This window comes from Sciurus carolinensis, chromosome 8 (assembly GCF_902686445.1).
Source record: "Sciurus carolinensis chromosome 8, mSciCar1.2, whole genome shotgun sequence".
Lineage (NCBI taxonomy): Eukaryota > Metazoa > Chordata > Mammalia > Rodentia > Sciuridae > Sciurus > Sciurus carolinensis.
In genome coordinates, this window is record NC_062220.1 from 132,729,882 (window position 1) to 132,750,825 (window position 20,944).

Below are 20,944 nucleotides of genomic sequence, written 5' to 3' on the forward strand. Positions count from 1 at the left end.
AGGAGGAGATTCGAGAGTTCAAAGCCAGCCTCAGCAATTTAGTGAGGCTGTAAGCAACCTAGTGAGATCCTGTCTCAAAATTAAAAATATTAAGGACTGGGAATGTGACTCAGTAGGTTAAGTGTCCTTGGATTCAATCCCTGGTAACCAAAAAGAAATAGAAAAAAAGAAAACATTTTGGCAGGTCCTCAAAAAGCTAAACATAGCAGGGCGAGGTGATGCATGCTTGTAATCCCAGCAATTTGGGAGGCTGACACAGGAGGATCACAAGTTCAAAGCCAATCTCAGCAATTTAGCAAGACCCTGTCTCTAAATAAAAAACACACACAAAAGAAGGGCCTGGGAATGTAGCTCAGTGGTTAAGCACCTCTGGGTTCAATTCCCAGTTTAAAAAAAAAGCTAATCATAGAATTAACAAAGGACCCAGCAATTTCACTTCTAGGGGTATACCCAAAGAAATTGGAAACCGAAATTCAAATAGGTATTTTGGACACCAATGTTAATAGTAGCATTGTCTGAAAGAGCCAAAAGTAGAAACAACCCAAAAGTCCACTGACAGATGAGTAAATGGATAAATAAAATGTGATATATCCATACAATAGAATATTATTCAGCCTTTAAAAAGGAAAGAAATCCCCAGATGTGGTCGAGGATGCCTGTAATCTCAGTGGTTTGGGAGGCTAAGACTGGAATATTGCAAGTTCCAGGTCGACCTGGGCGACTTAGTGAGACACTGTCTCAAAATAAAAATAAAAAAGGGCTGGGTATGCATCTCATTAATAGAGTACAGCACGAGAGGAGGAGGAGGAGGAAATTTTGTCATATGCTACAACATGGGTGAAGCTTCAAGACTTTGTGTTACATGAAATAAACCTGTGGATGAAATGCCATGATTCCCTTAGATGAGGATTTGTGTGTGTGTGTGTGTGTGTGTGTGTGTGTGTGTGTGTGCTGGGAGTTGAACTCAGGGCCTTGTGCTTTGCAAGGCAAGCACTCTACCAACTGAACTATATCCCCAGCCCAGGTGAGGGCTCTTAAAGCACCGGAAATCATGGAAATAGAAATTATAATTGTAGTTACCAGGGGCTGTGAGTTGAAGAAAAAGGAATTGTTTAATGGGTACAGAGTTTCAGACGTGCAAAATGAAAAGGTTCACCAATATGAATATGTTTAACACTGTTGAACTATCCATTTAAAATTAGCTAAGCTGGGCTGGGGACATAACTCAGTTGGTAGAGTGCTTGTCTTGTAAGCACAAGGCCCTGCGTTCAATCCCTGGCACTGCAAGGGAAAAAAAACAAAAAACAAAAAAAGCTAAAGTGGTAAATTTTGTTTTTTTTAAACCACAATAAAAAGATCCTCATAAGTTAGAAATGTATAAAAGAAGTGCTAATGGGTAGGCGTGGTAGTGCACACCTGTAATCCCAGCAATTTGGAAGGCCGAGGCAGGAGGATTGCGTGTTTAATTGAGGCCAGCCTCAGCAATTTGGTGAGACCCTGTCTCAAAAAAAAGAAAAGAAAAAAAGAAAAAGAAAAACAACTGGAGATGTGACCCTCAGTACCAAATAACAGGAGTGGTAGCAGTAATAGTAGTAGTAATAATAATAATAAGACAAAGAAGAAGAATTAGGGTGTAGGTAAAAAAGACAGGGAGCCCAACACCACCAAAAAAAAAAAAAAAAAAAAAGACTGGGAAATGTGATAAGAATTGAAGCCAAGTTTGGTTATACAAGTTCATTATACTACTCTCTCCTGTATATTAGAAATTTTCACAAGTGCACAATGAAAAATATTAAAGAAAAAAAGGAGAAAGAAAAAAATGTGTGTAGCATACACAAGTGTTTTTCTTTTTTCTTTTTTTCTTTTTTTTTTTTTTGGTTTTTGCTTTCTTCTGTTGTTTTTTGGGGTGTGTGTGTTTAAATGAGGTCTCACTACGTTGCCCAGGCTGGTCTTGAACTCCTTGGCACAAGTGGTCCTCCTTCCGCCTCAGCCTCCTGAGTAGCTGAAACTATAGTCTTGTGTCACCATGCCTAATTCATACATAAAATTATGTGACATAATTAATATTATGAGGGCTGGGGTTGTAGCTCAGTGGTAGAGCACTTGCCTAGCATGCACAAGGACCTGCATTCAGTCCTCGGCACTGAAAAATAAATAAATATAAAAAATAAAAAAGCACAGATTTCAGATCCCAATCCTCAACCTGTACCTTGTGCTCCAAGAATCTATGTTTCTCTGTCTGTTTCCCAGGGGATTCCAGGGATCACTCGTTTGGGAACCACTGATATTGCATCCCGTGTCTTCCGCACCCTTTCTGGATAGGACAGGTAGGGAGCAGATGTTATGAGAGCAGTTAGAAAGCTGTCTTGAACATCCAGATGCTGAGGCTGGTGGCTTTGAGTGTGGGAAAATGGTTTAGATACTTCGATGTACTGTCTCCGTTTATTCATCTGCAGGAGCACTTGATCGTAATCTAGCCTGGGTAAAGCTCTCAGTATCCATCCTGGCATAGCACTCAAGGTATGTTAGCTGCTGCTACTGTTATCGTTGTCATTAGCATTGAAGAAAGCCCTGGACTAAGAAGCAGGTAGACACAGGTTCAAATCCTGTCTCCACCACTTTCTAGCTGTGTGACTTTGAGCAAATTACTTAACCTCTCTGAACCTGCTTCCCCATCTGTCAAATGATGACAATAATGACAACACCTGCATTATGCCAGAAGATATGCTAGGCTGAGAGATGATGTAAAGCTCAGTGCTTACAGTGCTAAACCTATAGAAGCACTTGGCAAACAGAAGCAAGTAGCCGTTTTTAAGCATTTCCTGGGAGCAGGGACCTTATCCTCCAGCGGCCCAGCTGGTGTGACCTTGCTGGAGTGTGGGTATGCCGTCACCTGAGAAAGTCGAGAAGCTATCATGAGCTGTTCTTTCCACTGGGGACTGTTTTCCTCAGGCTGGGAGAGGCTGTGCTTTACACACCTGTGCATGGATCCGGGCCAGCAGAAGGTAAAGGAACAAAGGGTGCGAGGGTTTGCAGAATTCTACGCGGTGACTTGCCAGATCCATTCTTCTGCTACCCTGTGGTAGGCGCCACCGAGGTCCGGGCTGTCACAGTTTAGCGTGCCTCTTTCGATGGGAGAGAGTGTTGTAGCTATCCCTCCCCGCCCCCTCAGAATTTGTCCAGACTACCCTTGGGAGGGGACTTCCAGCGGCACCTCTGGCAGTCCCTGTCCTGAGGTGCTCTCCTGGTACCACACACACAGAACCCGACTTTCATTTTGATTCTGCTGTGTGACGTTGGGGCAGTCACTTAACCTCTCTCAGCTTCCACTACCATCTCTGTAAAATAGGGTTTGTAGTTGGAGCTACCTCGAGTCCCAGAGCAATCATTTCCAACCTGTGTCAAAGGTTTGTGCCAGTTCCTATCATGCAACCTGGTAGAGTTAGTTCTCAGTTAATGGTCATTAACTAGCCTTAGAAGACTCTGTAGCACCAGCTGCTCCTTCCTGGAACCACCCTAATCACCACTTAGCATCCTCTAGACCCAAATCCAGGAGCTGTGCCTATCTCCGTCTTGTTCTCACCCCAAGGAACCCACACAAGAGGGACATAGTGGGCTGGGGTTGTGGCTCAGTGGTAGAGTGCTTGCCTAGCATGTGGGAGGCACAGGGTTTGAATATACAAAGAGGGACATAGTGTTTTGCCATCCACGGCAGCTATCACTCAAGTTGGGGGTAAAGAGGCAAAATGAGTCAGTTGGACAGAAGTGGGGTCCTGAGCAATCTCCCTCCAGTGGCTCTTATAGGCCTCACCAGCCCCTGGGTCGGCACAGGGACAGGTTCTGTGAGCATCTATAGCATTAATAGGTCATAGAATCTTCTGGATAACGGAAACATTCTACTCCTACACAGTTACTAGCGCCAGGAGCTCACAGAGCACTGGAAGCATGGCTAGAGATTGAGAACTGATTTTTTTTTTTTTTTATCTTATTGAATTTCAATGAATTTCTTTAACTGTTAGACAGAGTTTCATTGTGTTACTCAGGCTTGTAATTCGTGGGTTCAAACGATTCTCTCCTGCCTCAGCCTCTGGAGTAGTAGGGACTACAGGTATGGGTGACAGTGCTGGCCTCTATTTCTCCTCCCATGGCCCTGATGTATCCTCGAGGGAACCATACGACGAGCTGGAATCCGGCCCGGGCAGAGGTCAGCAGGTTAGAACGGGCAAATGGATTCTACACAGATTCACACACACAACACAGCCTTGTCCGGGATGGAGGGAGACTATGGAGGGAAGAGGCAGATACAGGTTCAAGCCCACGCATGGCCATTTCCATCTGTTCTCCATGCTGAATCTCAGTTTCCTTATCTGGAAGGTGGCCAAGATGCATGCCAGAAAAAAAGAAATTAGATGAAACATGGCCCTGTACTTGAAAAAGATACTTTACCTCCACAGTCTTCCTCCCCCAGACCCATAACTCTAATTATGAGAAAAACATCAGACTAATTCCAGTAGGGCTTCAACCTACAATACACCAAAACTCTTCAGAATTATCAAGGTCATTAATAAGGGAAGTCTGAGACACTGTTCCAGCCAAGGGAGCCCAAGGAGACATGAGAACTAAATGTAATATGCTATTCTGGAATAGAAAAAGGCCATTTGGCTGGGTTCAGTGGCATATGCCTATAATCTCAGCTTCTCAGGAGGCTGAGGTAGGAGAATTTGAAAGTTCAAGGTCAACTGTGGATGTAGTTCAGTGGTAGAGGGTTTGCCTTAGGATGTTCAAGGTCCTGGGTTCAATCCTTAGTACTACAAAAAAACAAAACAAAAACAGAGTCGATGAGAGATTAAATTAAAATAACAAGGACATTTTCTACCCCACAGAGTTGTTGTAGAGATCACATAAGCATTCAGCAGGAGGGCTGAGGTTGTGGCTCAGTGGTAGAGTGCTTGCCTGGCATGTGTGAGGCACTGGGTTCAATTCTCAGCACCACATAAAAATAAATGAATAAAATAAAGGTATTGTGTCCATCTATAACTAAACATATATGTATAATATAAAGAACTTAACAAAAAGCACCAAATAAATTATAAAAATTTATAAATATTGCATTTTATGTGTTTCAATATCCCTTATCCAAAATGCTTGGGAGCTCGGCGCATTGGCACAGTCGTATAATCCCAGCAGCTCAGGAGACAGAGGCAGGAGGACTATAAGTTTGAGGCTAGCCTGGGCAACTTAGGGAGACCCTCAGTAACTTAGTGAGACCCTGTCTCAACAAAAAATAAAAAAGGGTTGGGGGTGTTCTCAGTGGTTAGCACCCCTGAGTTCAGTCCCTGGTACCAAAACAAAAATACAAAATGCTTGGGATTTGGATTTCAGATTTTGCTGGATTTTGGAATACTTGCATATGCATAATGAACTATCTCGGTGATGTGATCTAAGTCTAATCAATATTTTATTTTTGCCTCATACACATAACAAGAAAGTAACCTTACACAATATTTTAGTGTGCTTGTGTTTTGACAGCAACCTATCGAACGAAGTCAGGTATGGAATTTTCCGCTTGTGACCTCATGTTTTGGATTTTGGAGCATTTCATATTTTCAAATTAAGGATAATCTCTATGAAAAATATCTAGAATAGGTTAAGCTGTAGAGTCAGCAGATTAGTAGTGGTCGTGGGATATGGTACTGTGACTGCCTATGGCTACAAGTTTTCTTCTTGGGCTGGATAAGGCTCAGGAGGCTGAGGTAGGAGGATTCCAAGTTCAAAGTCAACCTGAGCAACCAAGCAAGACCCTATCTGAAAATTAAAAAAAAAACATAACAAAAAAAACTGGGGGGAGGCACCAGATACTGAACCCAGGTGCACTTAACCACTGAGCCACATCCCAACCCCTTTCTTATTTTTTATTGAGGGACACAGTCTTGCTAGGTTGGTTAGAGCCTTGATAAATTGCTGAGGCTGACTTTGAACACGTGATCCTCCTGCCTCAGCCTCCTCAGCCGCTGGGATTACAGGTGTGTGCAAAGTAAAAAATTTTTAAAAGAGCAGGGGATATAGCTCAGTGATAGAGCAACCCTGGGTTCAATTTCCAGTTACCACACACACACACAAAGCTTCCTCGGGGTGGCAAAAATGTTCTGAAACTAAACAGAGGTGGTAGTTACACAACACTATGAATGTTCTAGATGTCACTGAATTGTATACCTAAGGGGTTTAATGTTAAGTAAAATTCACCAAAAAGGTGATATGTAGATATTTGATATGACAATTCCAAAACTCTTTTCTATTTTACAAGTCACACCCAAGCCCTTGAAACCCCACAGCCCTGGATTTCCGAAACCCAAACTGGCAAGTAGGGAAAGAAAGTGGTTTTGGCATGGGGAGGGGAGAGGGGACATGGGCTTTAGCATCAGACAGACCTAAGCTCGGGCCCCTGCTCTGCCATTTGCTAGCTGTGTAACTTTAGGCAAGTTACTTCACCCCTCTAAACTAGCTGCTTCATCTGCAAAGTGCATGATTGTTGGAACTATTCAGTGACACCCACAGTCCGGCACTGGCACTTGGCAATCATCATTTCCTTCCTGTCCCCTTTTTCCCAGTTGTACTACAGGACTGATGGCTTCCATCCCTCCCACATGGAGCTGGCTGCGAACCAGGGGGTGAGAGTCAGGGTTTCAAGGTCTACAAAAAGCCAGAAATCATCTCTTTAGTTAAAAAGTGCCAACCATGAATTTGTAACATTGTTTCCATTGATCCCTTGCAGGCAAACTCATCAGGGCTGTTCCCCCAATAGACTCAAGGCCAACCCAAATTGGCTGAGAGCAAAACAAACAGCCTTATCTTGGGGGTGTGGGGCCCCTGAATATAAGGAGGGAGGCCACTGGTCTCTTTAGCCTTTTTCGTACTCAAGATGAAATTCCTCTTGCTGGCTGCTCTGCTCACAGGTAAGCCTATCTTTCCCCTCTGTGTGTGCTAGATATTCCTCGTGAATGGGGGACTCAGGTCATGGCAGACAGGGCTAGCCACAGCTAGAGGCTCCATGTGAACCTCCCTGTGGGACTGAAGATCTCCTGGGTTGGGGTTCCCTCCTCCTCTCTCAAATCTCCAACCCTTTTGGCCTCCAGATCTGAACTCATATGACCCCTTCTAGAAAGGTCTCCCTTGCCTGTCTACCCAAGCTATGACAGCCCCCTTTCTTTCTCTCTGCTATATTGCCTTGACATGGTGACCTCCCAGAAGGTACCTGTGCCTGCAATTCTCATCTTATTGATTAAATCACTTGTTTCTGTCCCACCCACCTGGCTGGCACCTTGTACTGGATCAGACAACAAGTGAGTTAAACTCAGAGTTTGAATCCCACCTAATTCATCCATTGTTCACTGATTCATTCAGCATTAATGGAGCCTTCCAAGGAATCAAGCTCTGGGTTGAGACCAGCGACTCAGAGATGAATGAGCCATGTTCCCACTCCAGGAGTGCATGCGCGCACGCGACACACACACACACACACACACACACACACACACACACACACACAAGCGCGCATGCGCACACATGCACCAAGCAGCGATTCTGCTGTGCAGGCCTGGCTTCTGCAGAGTACAGTTGGCTAGATTGAAGAGAGGGAGAGAGGGGAGGAGAGAGAAAGCAGGAGAGCCAGGGGGGCAGTCAGGTCACTCTTGCCTGAACAGGCTCAAGGCCTCTGCTCCTGGATGCCACTCACAAAGAGCAACCAGCTGCCATCCTGTCCTTGGCCCTGGGTTTAAGCACAGTGAGTGGTTCCAATGTGCCCAAAAGATTGAGAAAAAGAGGGTCAAATCATGGGGCAATAGGAAAATAGTGGTGGCTGGTTAAATAGTACCTTGGCCGGGCCTGGTGGTGCATACCAGTAACCCCAGCGACTTGTGGGGCTGAAGCAGGAGGATTGCAAGTTCAAGGCTAGCCTGGGCAATTTAGTGAGACTCTGTCTCAAAACAAAAACAACAACAAAAAAGTAGTTTGGTAGTACAGTGCTTGCCTAGCAAGTGTGAGGCCCTGGGTCCAATCCCCAGTACCAAAAGAAAAAATAATCAATCTGAGATTGATAAGTGATTTTAAGAGATTGTTAAGTGATTAAAATGGTCAATTTTATGTTATGTGGATTTCATTTCAATAAAAAGATTTAAAAAAATTTTTTTTCATTGAAAAAAAATCCCCATTTAAGGGCTGGGGGGATGTGACTGGTGGTTAAGCGTTAAACTTGGATTCAATCCCCAGGACCAAAAAAAAAAAAAAAATCAATCCCCATTCACTTTATTAAGTTCCTGGGTTCAGTGCTCTTCTGAAGAGGCAGCCGGCAGGGGTCAAGGGTGCAGAGAGCAGGCAGGCAGTGGGCCTCTGGGGGTGCTGGCAGAGCCCACCAGGACCGGTTTGAACTCGGTTTTCTCGCAGTGGGCGGTACTGAGCACATCATCGGCCCTCGGGCTGTGTGGCAGTTCCGCAATATCATCAAGTGCACAATCCCGGGAAGCGACCCCTTGAAGGACTACAACCACTATGGCTGCTACTGTGGCTTGGGTGGCTCAGGCACCCCTGTGGATGAATTGGACAGGTGAGTGATCCATCTAGAGGCAGGCTGGAGAGTCTGTGTTGGGGCGGGGAAAGGGCACAAGCCAAGGATCTCATGAAGCACCAAAAGGGGACGTGCCTGTGAGCTAAGGATAACATGTTTCCGCCTCTTATATAAAGAAACATAGTCCAAGAGTGCCCTGTATTCAGTGTTCTCTGTTAGAAATGGAAAGCAGAAGCCAGATGTGGCAGCGCGCACCTGTAATCCCAGCGGTTCAGGAGGCTGAGGCAGGAGGATCGCAAGTTCAAAGCCAGCCTTAAAAATTTAGCGAGGGCCCTGAGCAAATTAGACCCTGTATCAAAATAAAAAGTAAAAAGGACTAGGGCTGTGTGGCTCAGTGGTCAAGTTCCCTGGGTTCAACCCCTGATACCAAAAAAAAAAAAAATGCCGACTCTGATGTAGAACAGTTGGCGATGCGATGCTCCCCTCTAGTGGCAGAAAATTGCAAAACAAGCCATCAACCACAATCTAGGCATCGACCTTGGGTTAAAAAAAAAAGTGTCATAGCATCATCAGAACATACAATTTTACTGTATTCTTACAACGATATTAAAATCATTTTCAATAAATATATGTGCTGGGTGCAGTGGCGCACGCCCGTAATCCCAGAAGCTTGGGAGGTTGAGGCAGGAGGATCGCTAGTTCAGAGCCAGCCTCAGCAATTTAGTGAGGCTCTAAGCAACCTATCGAGACCCTGTCTCTAAATATCAAGTATCCCATTTGTTTATAATAAGAATAAATTAAAAATAAAGTAAAATATTAAAAAAGAGCTGGGGATGTGGCTCAGTGGCTAAGTAAATCTGGGTTCAATCCCTGGTACCAAAAAAAAAAATGATAAATATATGACAAGAGAGCTTACAATTTTTCAAGCCATAGGTAGACACCCCACCTGTGCCTGAAAGCAGGTGAGGGCTGACCTGTCATGGGGTTCTTGCTCCTCAACTGTTCCCTTCCCTCTCCAGGTGCTGTCAGACACATGACCACTGCTACAACCAGGCAATTAGGTTGCCCAGCTGTAAATACCTCGTGGACAACCCCTACACCAACACCTACTCATACACCTGCTCTGGCACTGAGGTCACCTGCAGCAGTAAGTTTGCCCAACCTTGACCCATGAATTCCAGTAGACCCTAAGTAGGCCTTGGGGAAGTAACAACAATGATAGCCACCATGTAGGGATCGTTTTCTTGATGTTGGTCAATGTCTCATTCAATCTTCACAACAACCCTTTAGGATATTTTTATTTTCCCCATTTTACAGGAGAGGAAACTGAGGCTCAAAGCTAAGCCATCTGTCCAAGTTCATTCATGATGTTTGAGTTTTGAACACAACTCTGTATGACTCCAAAGCCTCTGCTCTTAAGTACTATGATACACTGCTTCCTTTTTTAATAAAAAGAATCAAGCTGAGTGCAGTGGTACATGCCTATAATCCTGGCTACCAGGGAAGCTAAAAGGGGAGGATCCTAAGTTCAAAGCCAGCCTGGACACTTTAGTGAGACCCTGTCTCAAAATAAAAGGGTTGGGGGATGTAACCGGTAGTAGAGCACTTGTCTACCATGTGTGAGGCTTTGGTTCCAACCCCAGTACTGGGGGAAGAGAAAAAGAGTCAATAACTGTCATTTATTATGCTTTTATTATATGCAGGTACTGGGTTAAGCAACTAAACAAGATAAGTTTTATTATTTCCCATTTTCAAGCTAGGATCAAAGACAGTCATTTTCCCTAAATGGTATCGTTTGATATGTCATAGGTTGATAATTGAACTGAGTTTCATTTGATTTCAAAGATTCTCATCTTAGCCGCTAAGCGGCCGTAGTGGCATGGCAAAATGTGAAATGTGTCCCTAGTGAGACATGTCCCTCCCCAAGATTTTTTTTTCTCTGTGATGGAATGGAACAGGAATGCAGGGTCCTAAGCATGCTAGACAAATGGTCTACCACTAGGCTACACCCTGCCATGAAGGTGGGTCTCATTTCTGAGCAGACAGTCAGAGGACAGAAGAGCATTGTCATGCTGGGCCAGCACTGCAGGTGTTCCCCGACCTCCACTGTGCCCTCATTGACAGGTCCCACCTTTCAAAACTGCACAAACGCAGTGAAATTACCATAATTGCATAATTCAAATCCAAAAGAGCCAAGGAAAAAGATTACCCAGAATCCCGTAGTCCTAACAAGTAAACCGTTCTGGGCTTCCCTGCTCCCTTTTGTCCTTATCCTTGGAGTAATGTTTCTGTCATTTTAATCCTGGGTAGGCATGCACCCACTCGGAGTCCTTCATTCCTTCTGCCTGAAACACTTCTTACCACCGATTTGCCTGCTATAGCTCCTTATTTGAGGGTCTTTCTTCCGACATCCTTTCCCAGTGAGGTCTTCCTTCTCTGTGTTCTTTAATACTCTGGTTTATTTTCTTCACAGTATCAATCACCATCTAACATATTTAACTTATTTCTTTTTTTCTCTGTCCATAAGCACAGGGATTGTTTTATTATTTTTTTATTAATATATCCCCAGAGTCTAGAACAGGACTGGGCATACAAGCAAGTGCTCAGTAAATATTTGATGAATGCATAGCCTAGATACAATCTGACATTCTGTCTTGTCTCACATTATACCATGTTAAAGACCATTTTCAGTAACAATGCCTAATAGGCTGAGTGAGGTGGTGCAAGCTTGAATCCCAGTGGTTCAGGAGGCTGAGGCAGGAGGATTGCAATTTCAAAGCCAGCCTCAACAACTTAGCTGCTGAGACCTGCCTGCTGTGGCTGTTAATTCAGAAACTAGCGAGGGGCGACGGGGGACTGAGAAAAGACATACAAAGACATAGAGAAAATCTCGGGCTAGGTGGGACTTTACCCTGTGATGGAGGAACAATGACCCAGAACTAGCTCAGCACGTTTATTATATAGGTTTTATTATCAAAAGGATTTTCTGTGAAAAAGTTTCTTCAAAGCATGCAGGATTGAAGGTCAAAGACTAGAGCTCATTATAATTATAATTATGAACCCATGGCAGCTGGTGTCTGAACCTCAGGGTCAAGACCGATATCCCTGTGCCTAGCACAGAACCTCCTTTAAGCAGGGAGTCACCATAGCAACAAGGCAGTCTGGACCTACAACTTTGTACAGGAAGTTCCCAGTGCAGGCACCCAGCTCCTGTTGTAGGACAGTCAGAGACCATGATTCAGATTACCACTCCAGACACTTAGCAAGGCCCTAAGCAACTTGGCGAGACTGTCTCTAAATAGTCTTTTTAGAAAGGGTTGGGGATGTGGCTCAGTGGTTAAGTGCCCCTGGGTTCAATCCCTAGTACAGAAACAAAAACAAAAACAAAAACAAAAAACAAACAAAAAGAAACAACAACAAAAAACAATGCCTCATAGGTATTGTTATTATTCTAATTTCAGTATAACCTATCATTCTTTCTTTCTTTTTTTTTCCTACCAGGGATTAAACCAGGTATATCCCCAGCCCTTTTTATTTTTATTTTGAGAGAGGTTCCCACTAAGTTGCTTAGGTTCTTGCTAAATTGCTTAGGCTGGCCTCCAGTTTTTAATCCTCCTGTCCCAGTCTCCCAAGTCACAGGTGTATGCCACCACACCTGGATGTATAACATCTTTTTTTTTTTTTTTTTTTTTTTTGGTGCTGGGGATCGAACCCAGGGCCTTGTGCTTGCAAGGCAAGCACTCTACCGACTGAGCTATCTCCCCAGCCCCGATGTATAACATCTTTAAAAAAATTTTTTTTAGTTGTAGGTGGACACAAAATACCTTTTTAATTTTTTTTTAAGTTTTAGATGGACACAATACCTTTATTTTTTTATGTGGTGCTGAGGATCAAACCCAGTGCCCCACACATGTGAGGCAAGCACTCCACCACTGAGCCACACCCCAACCCTGTATAACATCTTAATTTGCTTATTCATCTGCTTGGTAACAGGTATTTAGGTTGTATTCCCCTTTAGAAAGCCAAATATATGGGAAATTGTATTCTGCACTACAGGGCTGGGGATATAACTCAATGGTAGAGTGCATGCTTAGCAAGTGCAAGGCCCTGCTTTCCATTCCCAGCACCAAAAACAAAATGAAACAAAATAACAACAGCAAAAACATAAAAATATATTTTTGCACTGTGGCTTGATCAGTGAGGGTTCCTTTGTGTGGCTTCCAGACTCAGAAATTTGATGAAAGTTATGGATCCTCTCCCCAGGGGAATACACACACAAATTTATTTTTAATGCAGCTGACTCCTCTCCACCAATCAGGCCAAGTAGCCTGCATTTGAAGGTGTTTGCTCACATTAACAGCTCACTACAGAATTACTTCACTGTGAATACTTTGTAATTTACATGCTAATTTATACTTTAATGGAAATTTACTGATAAGAGAAATATTTGTGATTGTTTAAAAAAAAGAATCAGAGGGAAACAAAACTTGAATAAGATTATTGCGATACATAAAGCATAGATATTAAAGTTTCAATGCACTTTTTGGTGAGGTACTGTGAATTGAACTCACAGGCACTCTACCACTGAGCTACATCCTCAGTCTTTTTTATTTTTTTATTTTGAGACAGGGTCTTATTAAGTTGCTGAGGGTCTCACTGAATTGCTGAAGCTGGCCTTGAATTTGTAATCCTCCTGCCTCAGCCTCCAGAGTCGCTGAGATTAGAGGCATGAGCTACTGGGCCTGGCCAGCCCCGCCTCTTTTTTGGAACGGGGGAGGGGAAATGGGGATTGAACTCGGGGGCACTCTGCCACTGAGCCAGCCACGTCCCCAGCCCTTTTTTTTTTTTTTTTGAGACAGGGTCTCCCTGAGTTGCTTAGCACCTCACTTTTGCTGAGGCTGGCTTTGAACTTGGAATCCTCCTGCCTCAGCCTCCCAAGCTGCTGGGATTACAGGCATGTACCACAACACCCAGCTTGGCCAGCCCTTATTATTTTGAGACAGAGTCTTGCCAGTTTGCCCAGGCTGGCCTTGAACTTGTGATCCTCCTGAGTGGCTGGTATTACAGGTGTGTGTCACCATGCCCAGCTCTGAATGCATTTTAAATACATACATATTTATAAATACATATGTATATATATTTTTGGTGGTGCTGGGAATCAACCCAGGGCCTCATGCATGATAAGCATATCCTCTACCACTGAGCTACAGTCCCAACCCCAAATGTTATCTTTATTGTTTCTTTTGGTTCTAAAAACAAGCCCAAAGTAATGCAACTTCATACCCTACAGAAATATTTATCATGTGAAGTGGAAGATTCCTAAAATTTTGTAATCCACAGATAGCCATTCCAGTACCGCAAAAAAAAAAAAAAAAAAAAAAAAATCTGCAAAGACAGCCATTTAGTTATATATCCCTCCAGAACTTTCAGGCATATCCTAGCTTTTTTCTTTAATAAAAATCTAGAACAGGTAGAGTAGTGTATGCCTGTAATGCTCAGCCAGGAGGACTGCAAGTTCAAGGCCAGCCTGGAAAACTTATCCAGACCCTGTCTCAAAATAAAAAATAAAAAGGGTTGGGGATGCAGCTCAGTAGTAGAGTGACCCTGGGTTCAATCCCCAGTTCCCCACCATAAAAAAAAAAAAAAAAAAAAAAAAAAAATCTGGGAAACATTTTCACATGTAAACATACCTAATTTTTCTAAATGTTTAATATTCCACTTGAGGCCATTCTGTAATTTTAGAAATAAGTACTTTAAGGTAGAGAAATTGGATTGCCAAATTTCACTAAATTGAAATGTATAATAGTTTACTACCTTAAGTATATGTTTTAGTGTTTTCCATGGTGCTTATGACTGCTTGCCTATGTTACCAGAGATCTGTAACTACACAGGTTTTAAAATTAGTGAGTTCCTGTAAGGTGTGAAATAGGACTTTCCAAAAGACTGCTATCACAGACTTTCAGATAAACAACAAATGAATTTTTAGTATAAGCATGTCCCAACGATTATATTCCTGGTTTATCTGGAAGTCAAAGGGTTCTGGACATTGGGATTGATCCGTTTTTTTATTTGCTTTATCTCTCAATCCTAAATCTTCACCCAGGGGCTGGCCCCCAGCTTATTCCAGTTAATTCTTTCTGCTCTTGGATTGTGAAAAGGAGGGTCTGCCTTACTCAATCCTTTCCTCTTACCCTCTCCAGGCAAAAACAGAGAGTGTGAGGCCTTCATCTGTAACTGCGACCGCGAAGCTGCCATCTGCTTTTCCAAGGCTCCATACAACAAGGAGCACAAGAACCTGGATACTGAGAAATACTGTTAGAACCTAGTGTCACCCCTATCTGCCTTGTTGCCTTCACCTTACACTGTGCCCTCTAATAAAGCATATTGTTGGAAAGATCTCGTTTGGGTATCATTTTATTCTCAGTTGGCTGAACATAGATTTTTTTTTTTTTTTTTTTTGCATGTGTGGTACTGGAGATCAAACCCAGGGGCACTGAGGGCCTCCCTAAGTTTCCCAGGCTGGCCTATAGTTTGTGATCCTCCTTCCTCAGCCTCCAGAGTCTCTGGATAGTTGTGTGCCACTGCACTAGGCTCATAACTAGATCTTTTGGGAACGTCATTCCTTCTATCCTTGGAAATGGAAGTTGAATTAGAAGGACGTTTCTAGGAAGGAAGCACTTTTTAAATGTCTTTTTAGTTATTGATGGACCTTTATTTAATTTGTTTATTTATATGTGGTGCTGAGAATCAAACCCAGTGCCTCACACATGCTAGACAAGTGCTCTACCACTGAGCCACAATCCCAGCCTCATAAGCACTCTGAAACATAAGCATTGATCATCAACCATCATCTACTGATTATTTACCCTGTACAAGGACAGTGTATGTCTGAATCCTCCTGATTGCTCTATGAGGTTTGGTATTATCAGCAAATCTTAGAGTTGCCTGCCTGTAGAGTTGGACTCTGGCTTAGTTTGAGCCAGATATAACCTACTGTCATTCTTCTGTCTCCATTTTTACTGTGTTAAATAATTTTTCTACAACTCTTACCTTTTCTGAACACTTCAAAGACTTCATCACGCCCTATGAACTGATTTTTACGTTGTAGCAATCAAATATAATAAGCCATAATGGTTTGCATTGTTTGAACACTTATTGCACACCACTCTGTGCTAGGGCTCTATGCATCTTAAGTGTTCATTAGCTCTATTGATATTGGTGTTATTCCTTCTCATTTTATGCACGAGAAACTAAAAAAAAAAAAACTCAGAGGAGATAAGTCACTTACAATCACATAAATGGCAGAGTCTGTCTAATGGAAATGCCTGAGCTCTTAACCACTAAATTATCCACCCATGTTTCTCCATGAGTGTAACTATAGTGGCATTGAAATTCACCAGTGGAGGTCAAAGAGAGCTAAATTTAAAAAGCAAAGATAAGAAAGGACAATAGGGACTGTGAGAAGCCACCAAAGCAGCAATTTCAAACTTTTGGAGATTGACAGAACAGTGCCACTTCTGGGTGGGTGGTAGGCAGCAAAAGATCTTCAGTGTGAAGAAGGGAATTCCCCCAAACTTATTTTTGGGTCAATTTCTCCTTCATCTTATCCATCCATTCAATGACTTACCCTGGGCCAGGAAGTGTACAAAGGGCATAGAATAAAATGTATCTGGGATTGGCCTCAAGACAATGGTTTATTGTTAGGTCTGTGTGCCATTCAGTCTGGTCTAAGACTTACCCAACCTGCTTTTTCCTGACCTTTCAAAGTGGCATCTTTATATATGCTATGCTCTGTACTCCAGATGGTGTATTTTGCGCAACTATTTAGTTATTCTCCTACCTATGTGTTGCAAGTCCTATTACATCCACATTTTACAAATAAGGAAATTGGCTCAAAGAGGTAAGTGATTTGCCAAAGGTCACTCATTCCCAAGTGGCGCAACTGAGCTTAGAACCCAAATCTTCAAAAATTGGATGGCCATTTTTGAATACTGCACTATGGTCGGACTGCAAGGGATACAAAATTATAGTTTTTTTTTTTTTTCTTTTTAGTGCTGGGGATCGAACCCAGGGTGTCTTGCTTTCTCTGCCACCGAGTTACATCGTCAACCCTAAAGAGATGCAAAATTAAATGAGAGCTGGTCTTAACATTTAATGAATTATGAAGAAACTACAGGGCTGGGGTTGTGGTTCAGTGGTAGCACGCTCACCTAGCACGGGTGAGACCCTGGGTTTGATCTTCAGCACCACATAAAAGTAAAATAAAGGTATTTTGTCCACCTACAACTAAACTATATATACATATATATGGCTACAAGCTCCTGTTCAGATGGAACAAAATGTGGACTTTTAGGAAATTAGTACTTTTTCTTCTTTTTTTTCAGATGACAAAACAGAAGAGAGTCACACACGTATTAAGGCTGTAGTTGGGCCCTAAAAAATACCCCGACATAAAATTCTACTTCTTTCCCATTACCGCAAGAGTTGGGAGAGAATAATTTCTTTTAGCTTTTTTTTTTTTTTTGGTACTGGAGATTGAATCCAGGGTCTCCTGCATATGGGGCACTGAGTCCTTTTTTAATTTTTAAAAATTTGAGACAGGGTTTTGCTAAATTGCCCAGGTTGCCCTGGAATTTACCAGTCTCCAACTTCCCCGGGATTACAGACTTGCACCATGCCCCAGCTCTTTAACCTTTATTTATTTATTTATACCGGGGATTGATCCCAGGGGTGCTTAACCACTGAGCCACATCCCAGCCCTTTTTAATATGTTGTTTAGAGACAGGGTTTCACTAAATTGCTGAGGCTGACCTTGAACTCAAGATCCTTCTGCCTCAAACTCCCGAATCTGCTGCTGGGATTACAGGCATGCGCCATCGCGCCCGGCAAATTTAGCTGTCCATGGACCTTTATTATTCACTCACTCACTCACTCACTCACTCATTCATTCATATGCGGTGCCAAGAACTGAACCCAGTGCCTCACGCATGTTAGGCAAGCACTCTACCACCGAGCCACAACCCCAGCCCTCTTTAACATTTTTTAGTGAGCATCTGCTGGGTGCTCGTTGTAGAAAGTAGGATGCAGGAAACTCTGGCACAAAACCTAGGATGATCTGAACGAATAAATATCCAAATGAACTGCAGTGATGCAGGATTACTTCTTAGCAGCATAATACCATCACAGTGCCGTACACACGACACACGTTCATTAAATAACTGTTCCACGAAAGTACAGCGTAGCTACAAAGGGGAAAATCCACGTGGCCGTATTTACCTTCTCACCTCACGTGGCCCTGCATATCCCACCCAGTGTATTTCCAGTCTCTACTACAAGGCGGAGGGATTCCGGAGTAGGAGGTGTGATTGGATGATTTATGGCCACGTGACTCTCGAATCCTCTTTTCTATTGGTTAATGGCGGCCCAGCCCTTGGCCTACCTCCGCGCCCCCAGGCGCAGGCCCCGCCCCTCGCCTGCGTTTGTGGACACCCGAGGCTGCGCAGGCGCGGTGGCTGGTAATGGTTGTACGCATCTTCCTGGAGCTGGTGGGTGCTATTTTCCTGAGCACCCACGGGCAGTAAAGATAGAATGGGCACTTGAGTATAAAAAGAAGGCGAGCTCACAGGGGTGTGACAGAGGAGCCAACTTTCCTGCTCTTCTCACCCTTTGCCACATCACCTACCTGTCCGCCGCCGATTTCCGGTTGTCAACCCTCCAGTGTTTTTATTCCAGAGACAGAGGACGGGGTCGGAAAAGTGAGGTGCTGGGGAGTCAAGGGGAGTGGAGAGGAGGCATAGCCAAGCAGAGAGGCGAGTGGGTGCTGGGTGAGCCCAGGGCCTCTGGAGCTTAAATCTCAACTCCCACCTTGAAGAGAAGAAAAAGAAAAGGGAAGGGATTTGCTGGTGTTACCTCCATGCGTTTGTTTCCTTGGTTTGGAAAGCTCTCCTTTTCCCCGCCTGGTGAAAGCCTGTTCATCATTCAGGACCCAACCTGGATCACTTCTGGAAAATTCTTGAGTTTTGCCCTTTTTCCTTATCCAGGCATTGTGACTCAGTTACACCATCGGATTTCTACAGTATTGAAAAGAGAGGGCTCAGAACTAGATAGACAGTTTGATTACTGACCTGGTCACGCTGGATGATTTTGGTCTAGTTAGCTAAGATCTCAAAACTTCAGGATCCTCAACTTTCAAAAGAAATAGTGGTGCCCATATCATCTATAATAGAGTTATACGATTTAAGTGACCAAATGCATTTTGGAGCGTTTCCTACAGTGTACGTTGTATTGTAAATGTTAAATATTTTCCTAAAGGGAGAGGGAAGGATACACACTTTCCTTTTTTTCTTTTGTGTGGTACTGGAGTTTGAATTCAGACGTCTGAGCTATATCCCAAAACGTTTTCATTTTTAAATTTTGAGACACTAAGTTGCAGAGGCTGGCCTTGAACTTGCAATCCTCTTGACTCAGCCTCCTAAGTAGCTGGAATTGTGTGTGCACTACTGCGCCTGGCACTTTTATTTTCTTTAGGAAGGCTTTATTTTTTTTTATTATTTTTTAAATTTATTTTTATTGTAAATGGGATACATGTTGTTTCTGTTTGTAAATGGAGTAACAGCATACCATTTGCATAATCATACATTTACATAGAGTAATGATGTTTGATTCATTCCGTTATTTTTTTCCTCCCCTCTCACCCCTCCCACCTCTCTTTTCCCTCTATACAGTCCCTCCTTAGGAAGGCTTTATTACATCAAGACACTTTTGTAATTTTTGGCAAAAGACAAGCAGGTACAAAAAAGAAAATGAGACTTGGGGATAATCATTGTGAAGTCTAGTTAATGTAGGGACAGAGGTTTAGCAATTGTGTTTCTTTCCCCTCCCATCATGCTGCCCACCTCCCTTTTCCTGATGATAATGGTGACATCTCTTTATTACATATCAGGCATTGTACTATGTGCCTCAAACTCAATGATCCAGTAAGTTAGCTTCTAATATCCTCAATTATAAAGAGCCTGAAGATTAGATAAAATAACTTACCCAAATTCATCTAGCTAGTAAGTAGCAAGACTGGGATCCACATCTATGTATACCCTGATTTTTGGGGGGGCAGGGTGGAGTACTGTAGATTGAGCCCACAGATACTTTACCACAGATACAGTCCCAGCCCTTTTTAATTGTGTGTGTGTAATATATATATATATTATATATATATATATATATAAAATGTCGATTGACCTTTATTTATTCATTTATTTATATGTGGTGCCAAAAGTCAAACCCAGTGCCTCACACATGCTAGGCAAGTACTCTCACACTGAGATACAATCCCAGCCCCTTAATTTTGTATCTTGAGACACAGTCTGGCTAAGTTACTGAGACTGACCTTGATCTTGCAAACCTCCTGCCTCAGTTTCCTGAATAGCTGGGATTATAGACATGCACCACTGTGTCCAGCTATATTCCTTTTCTAGTAAGAGGAGGTGGCATGGCAGGGGTGTCTCTTCTTGGCTTGGCTTAACTTTTTCCTTCATGAAGTGGATGGAGTTTATCTGTTTTGTGACATAAAAATTAAGGGACCAGCTTTTACTGCTATTTTTGGCCAACTACAAATCTGCCATAATCTAACCATAATCTGTAGATAAACGAGAAACACTGTTTAAAAAGAAAAAAAAGAAAAAAAAAAAAACCTAAGCTGGGCACCAAGGCGCACACCTGTAATCCCAGTGACTTGGGAGGCTGAGACAGGAGGGTCATGAGTTCAAAGCCAACCTCAGCAACTTACCGAGACTCTCCCTGTCTAAAAAAAAGTTGTGGGGCAAGAGCACTGGAGATGGGGCTCAGGAGTGGTTAAGCACCCCTGGGTTCAATCCCAGGTACAAAAAAACAAAAGCAAAAACAAAAACAAAAAAAAAAACTGAGGTCAGCCTGGTCAATTTAGCAAGACCCTGCGCCTCAAGTTTCAAGGAAGGAAAGAAAGGAAAAAACATGGAGAGTCTACTTGGATTCTGGTCCTGTGGCCTTAGGTAAATCAAGATCTTAGTTTCTTCAAAAATAGTGATAGAATGCTTGTCTGTCATGCATGAGGCCTTGTGTTCCATCCCCAGGACTGCCAATAAATAAATAAAAATAATAAAATGAGGGGGAAGGACTAAATTTTCTCTAATTCTGTCATTGTGTGCACTTCTTTGTGACATTTCCTGGTAGAGAATAAGATGGTGGTTGGAAGGAGCAGCATATTTTCTTGGAGCTATTTAGCAAGAAGTGATATCCTCAATCCTTAGTACCTTAATAGTGTCCATCAATAACTTTATGAGATTTGTGGTTGAGAATGGTTTGAGTTTCAAAAGACCCAGATTTTAATACATTAATTAGTACTGACTTTTA

The 20,944-nt window shown here is 42.9% G+C and overlaps 2 protein-coding genes across 5 annotated transcripts in view; one reads left to right on the forward strand and one right to left on the reverse strand.

Moving 5' to 3' along the window:
- Positions 1–924: 924 nt before the first annotated feature.
- The window catches only part of Sirt4 (sirtuin 4), a 38,869-nt gene continuing 18,849 nt past the window's right edge, over positions 925–20,944 (reverse strand). For all 4 annotated transcript variants that reach the window (XM_047559871.1, XM_047559873.1, XM_047559870.1 and 1 more), the window contains one exon: positions 925–951. The gene's annotated coding sequence lies outside the window, so the exon portion shown is untranslated. The remainder of the gene's footprint in view (positions 952–20,944) is intronic.
- On the forward strand, positions 6,863–14,954 carry Pla2g1b (phospholipase A2 group IB). Its single transcript, XM_047559874.1, has 4 exons — positions 6,863–6,953; positions 8,440–8,599; positions 9,580–9,707; positions 14,761–14,954. The coding sequence occupies exons 1-4, from the start codon at positions 6,920–6,922 to the stop codon at positions 14,877–14,879; spliced, it is 441 nt and encodes a 146-aa protein (XP_047415830.1). The 5' UTR covers positions 6,863–6,919; the 3' UTR covers positions 14,880–14,954.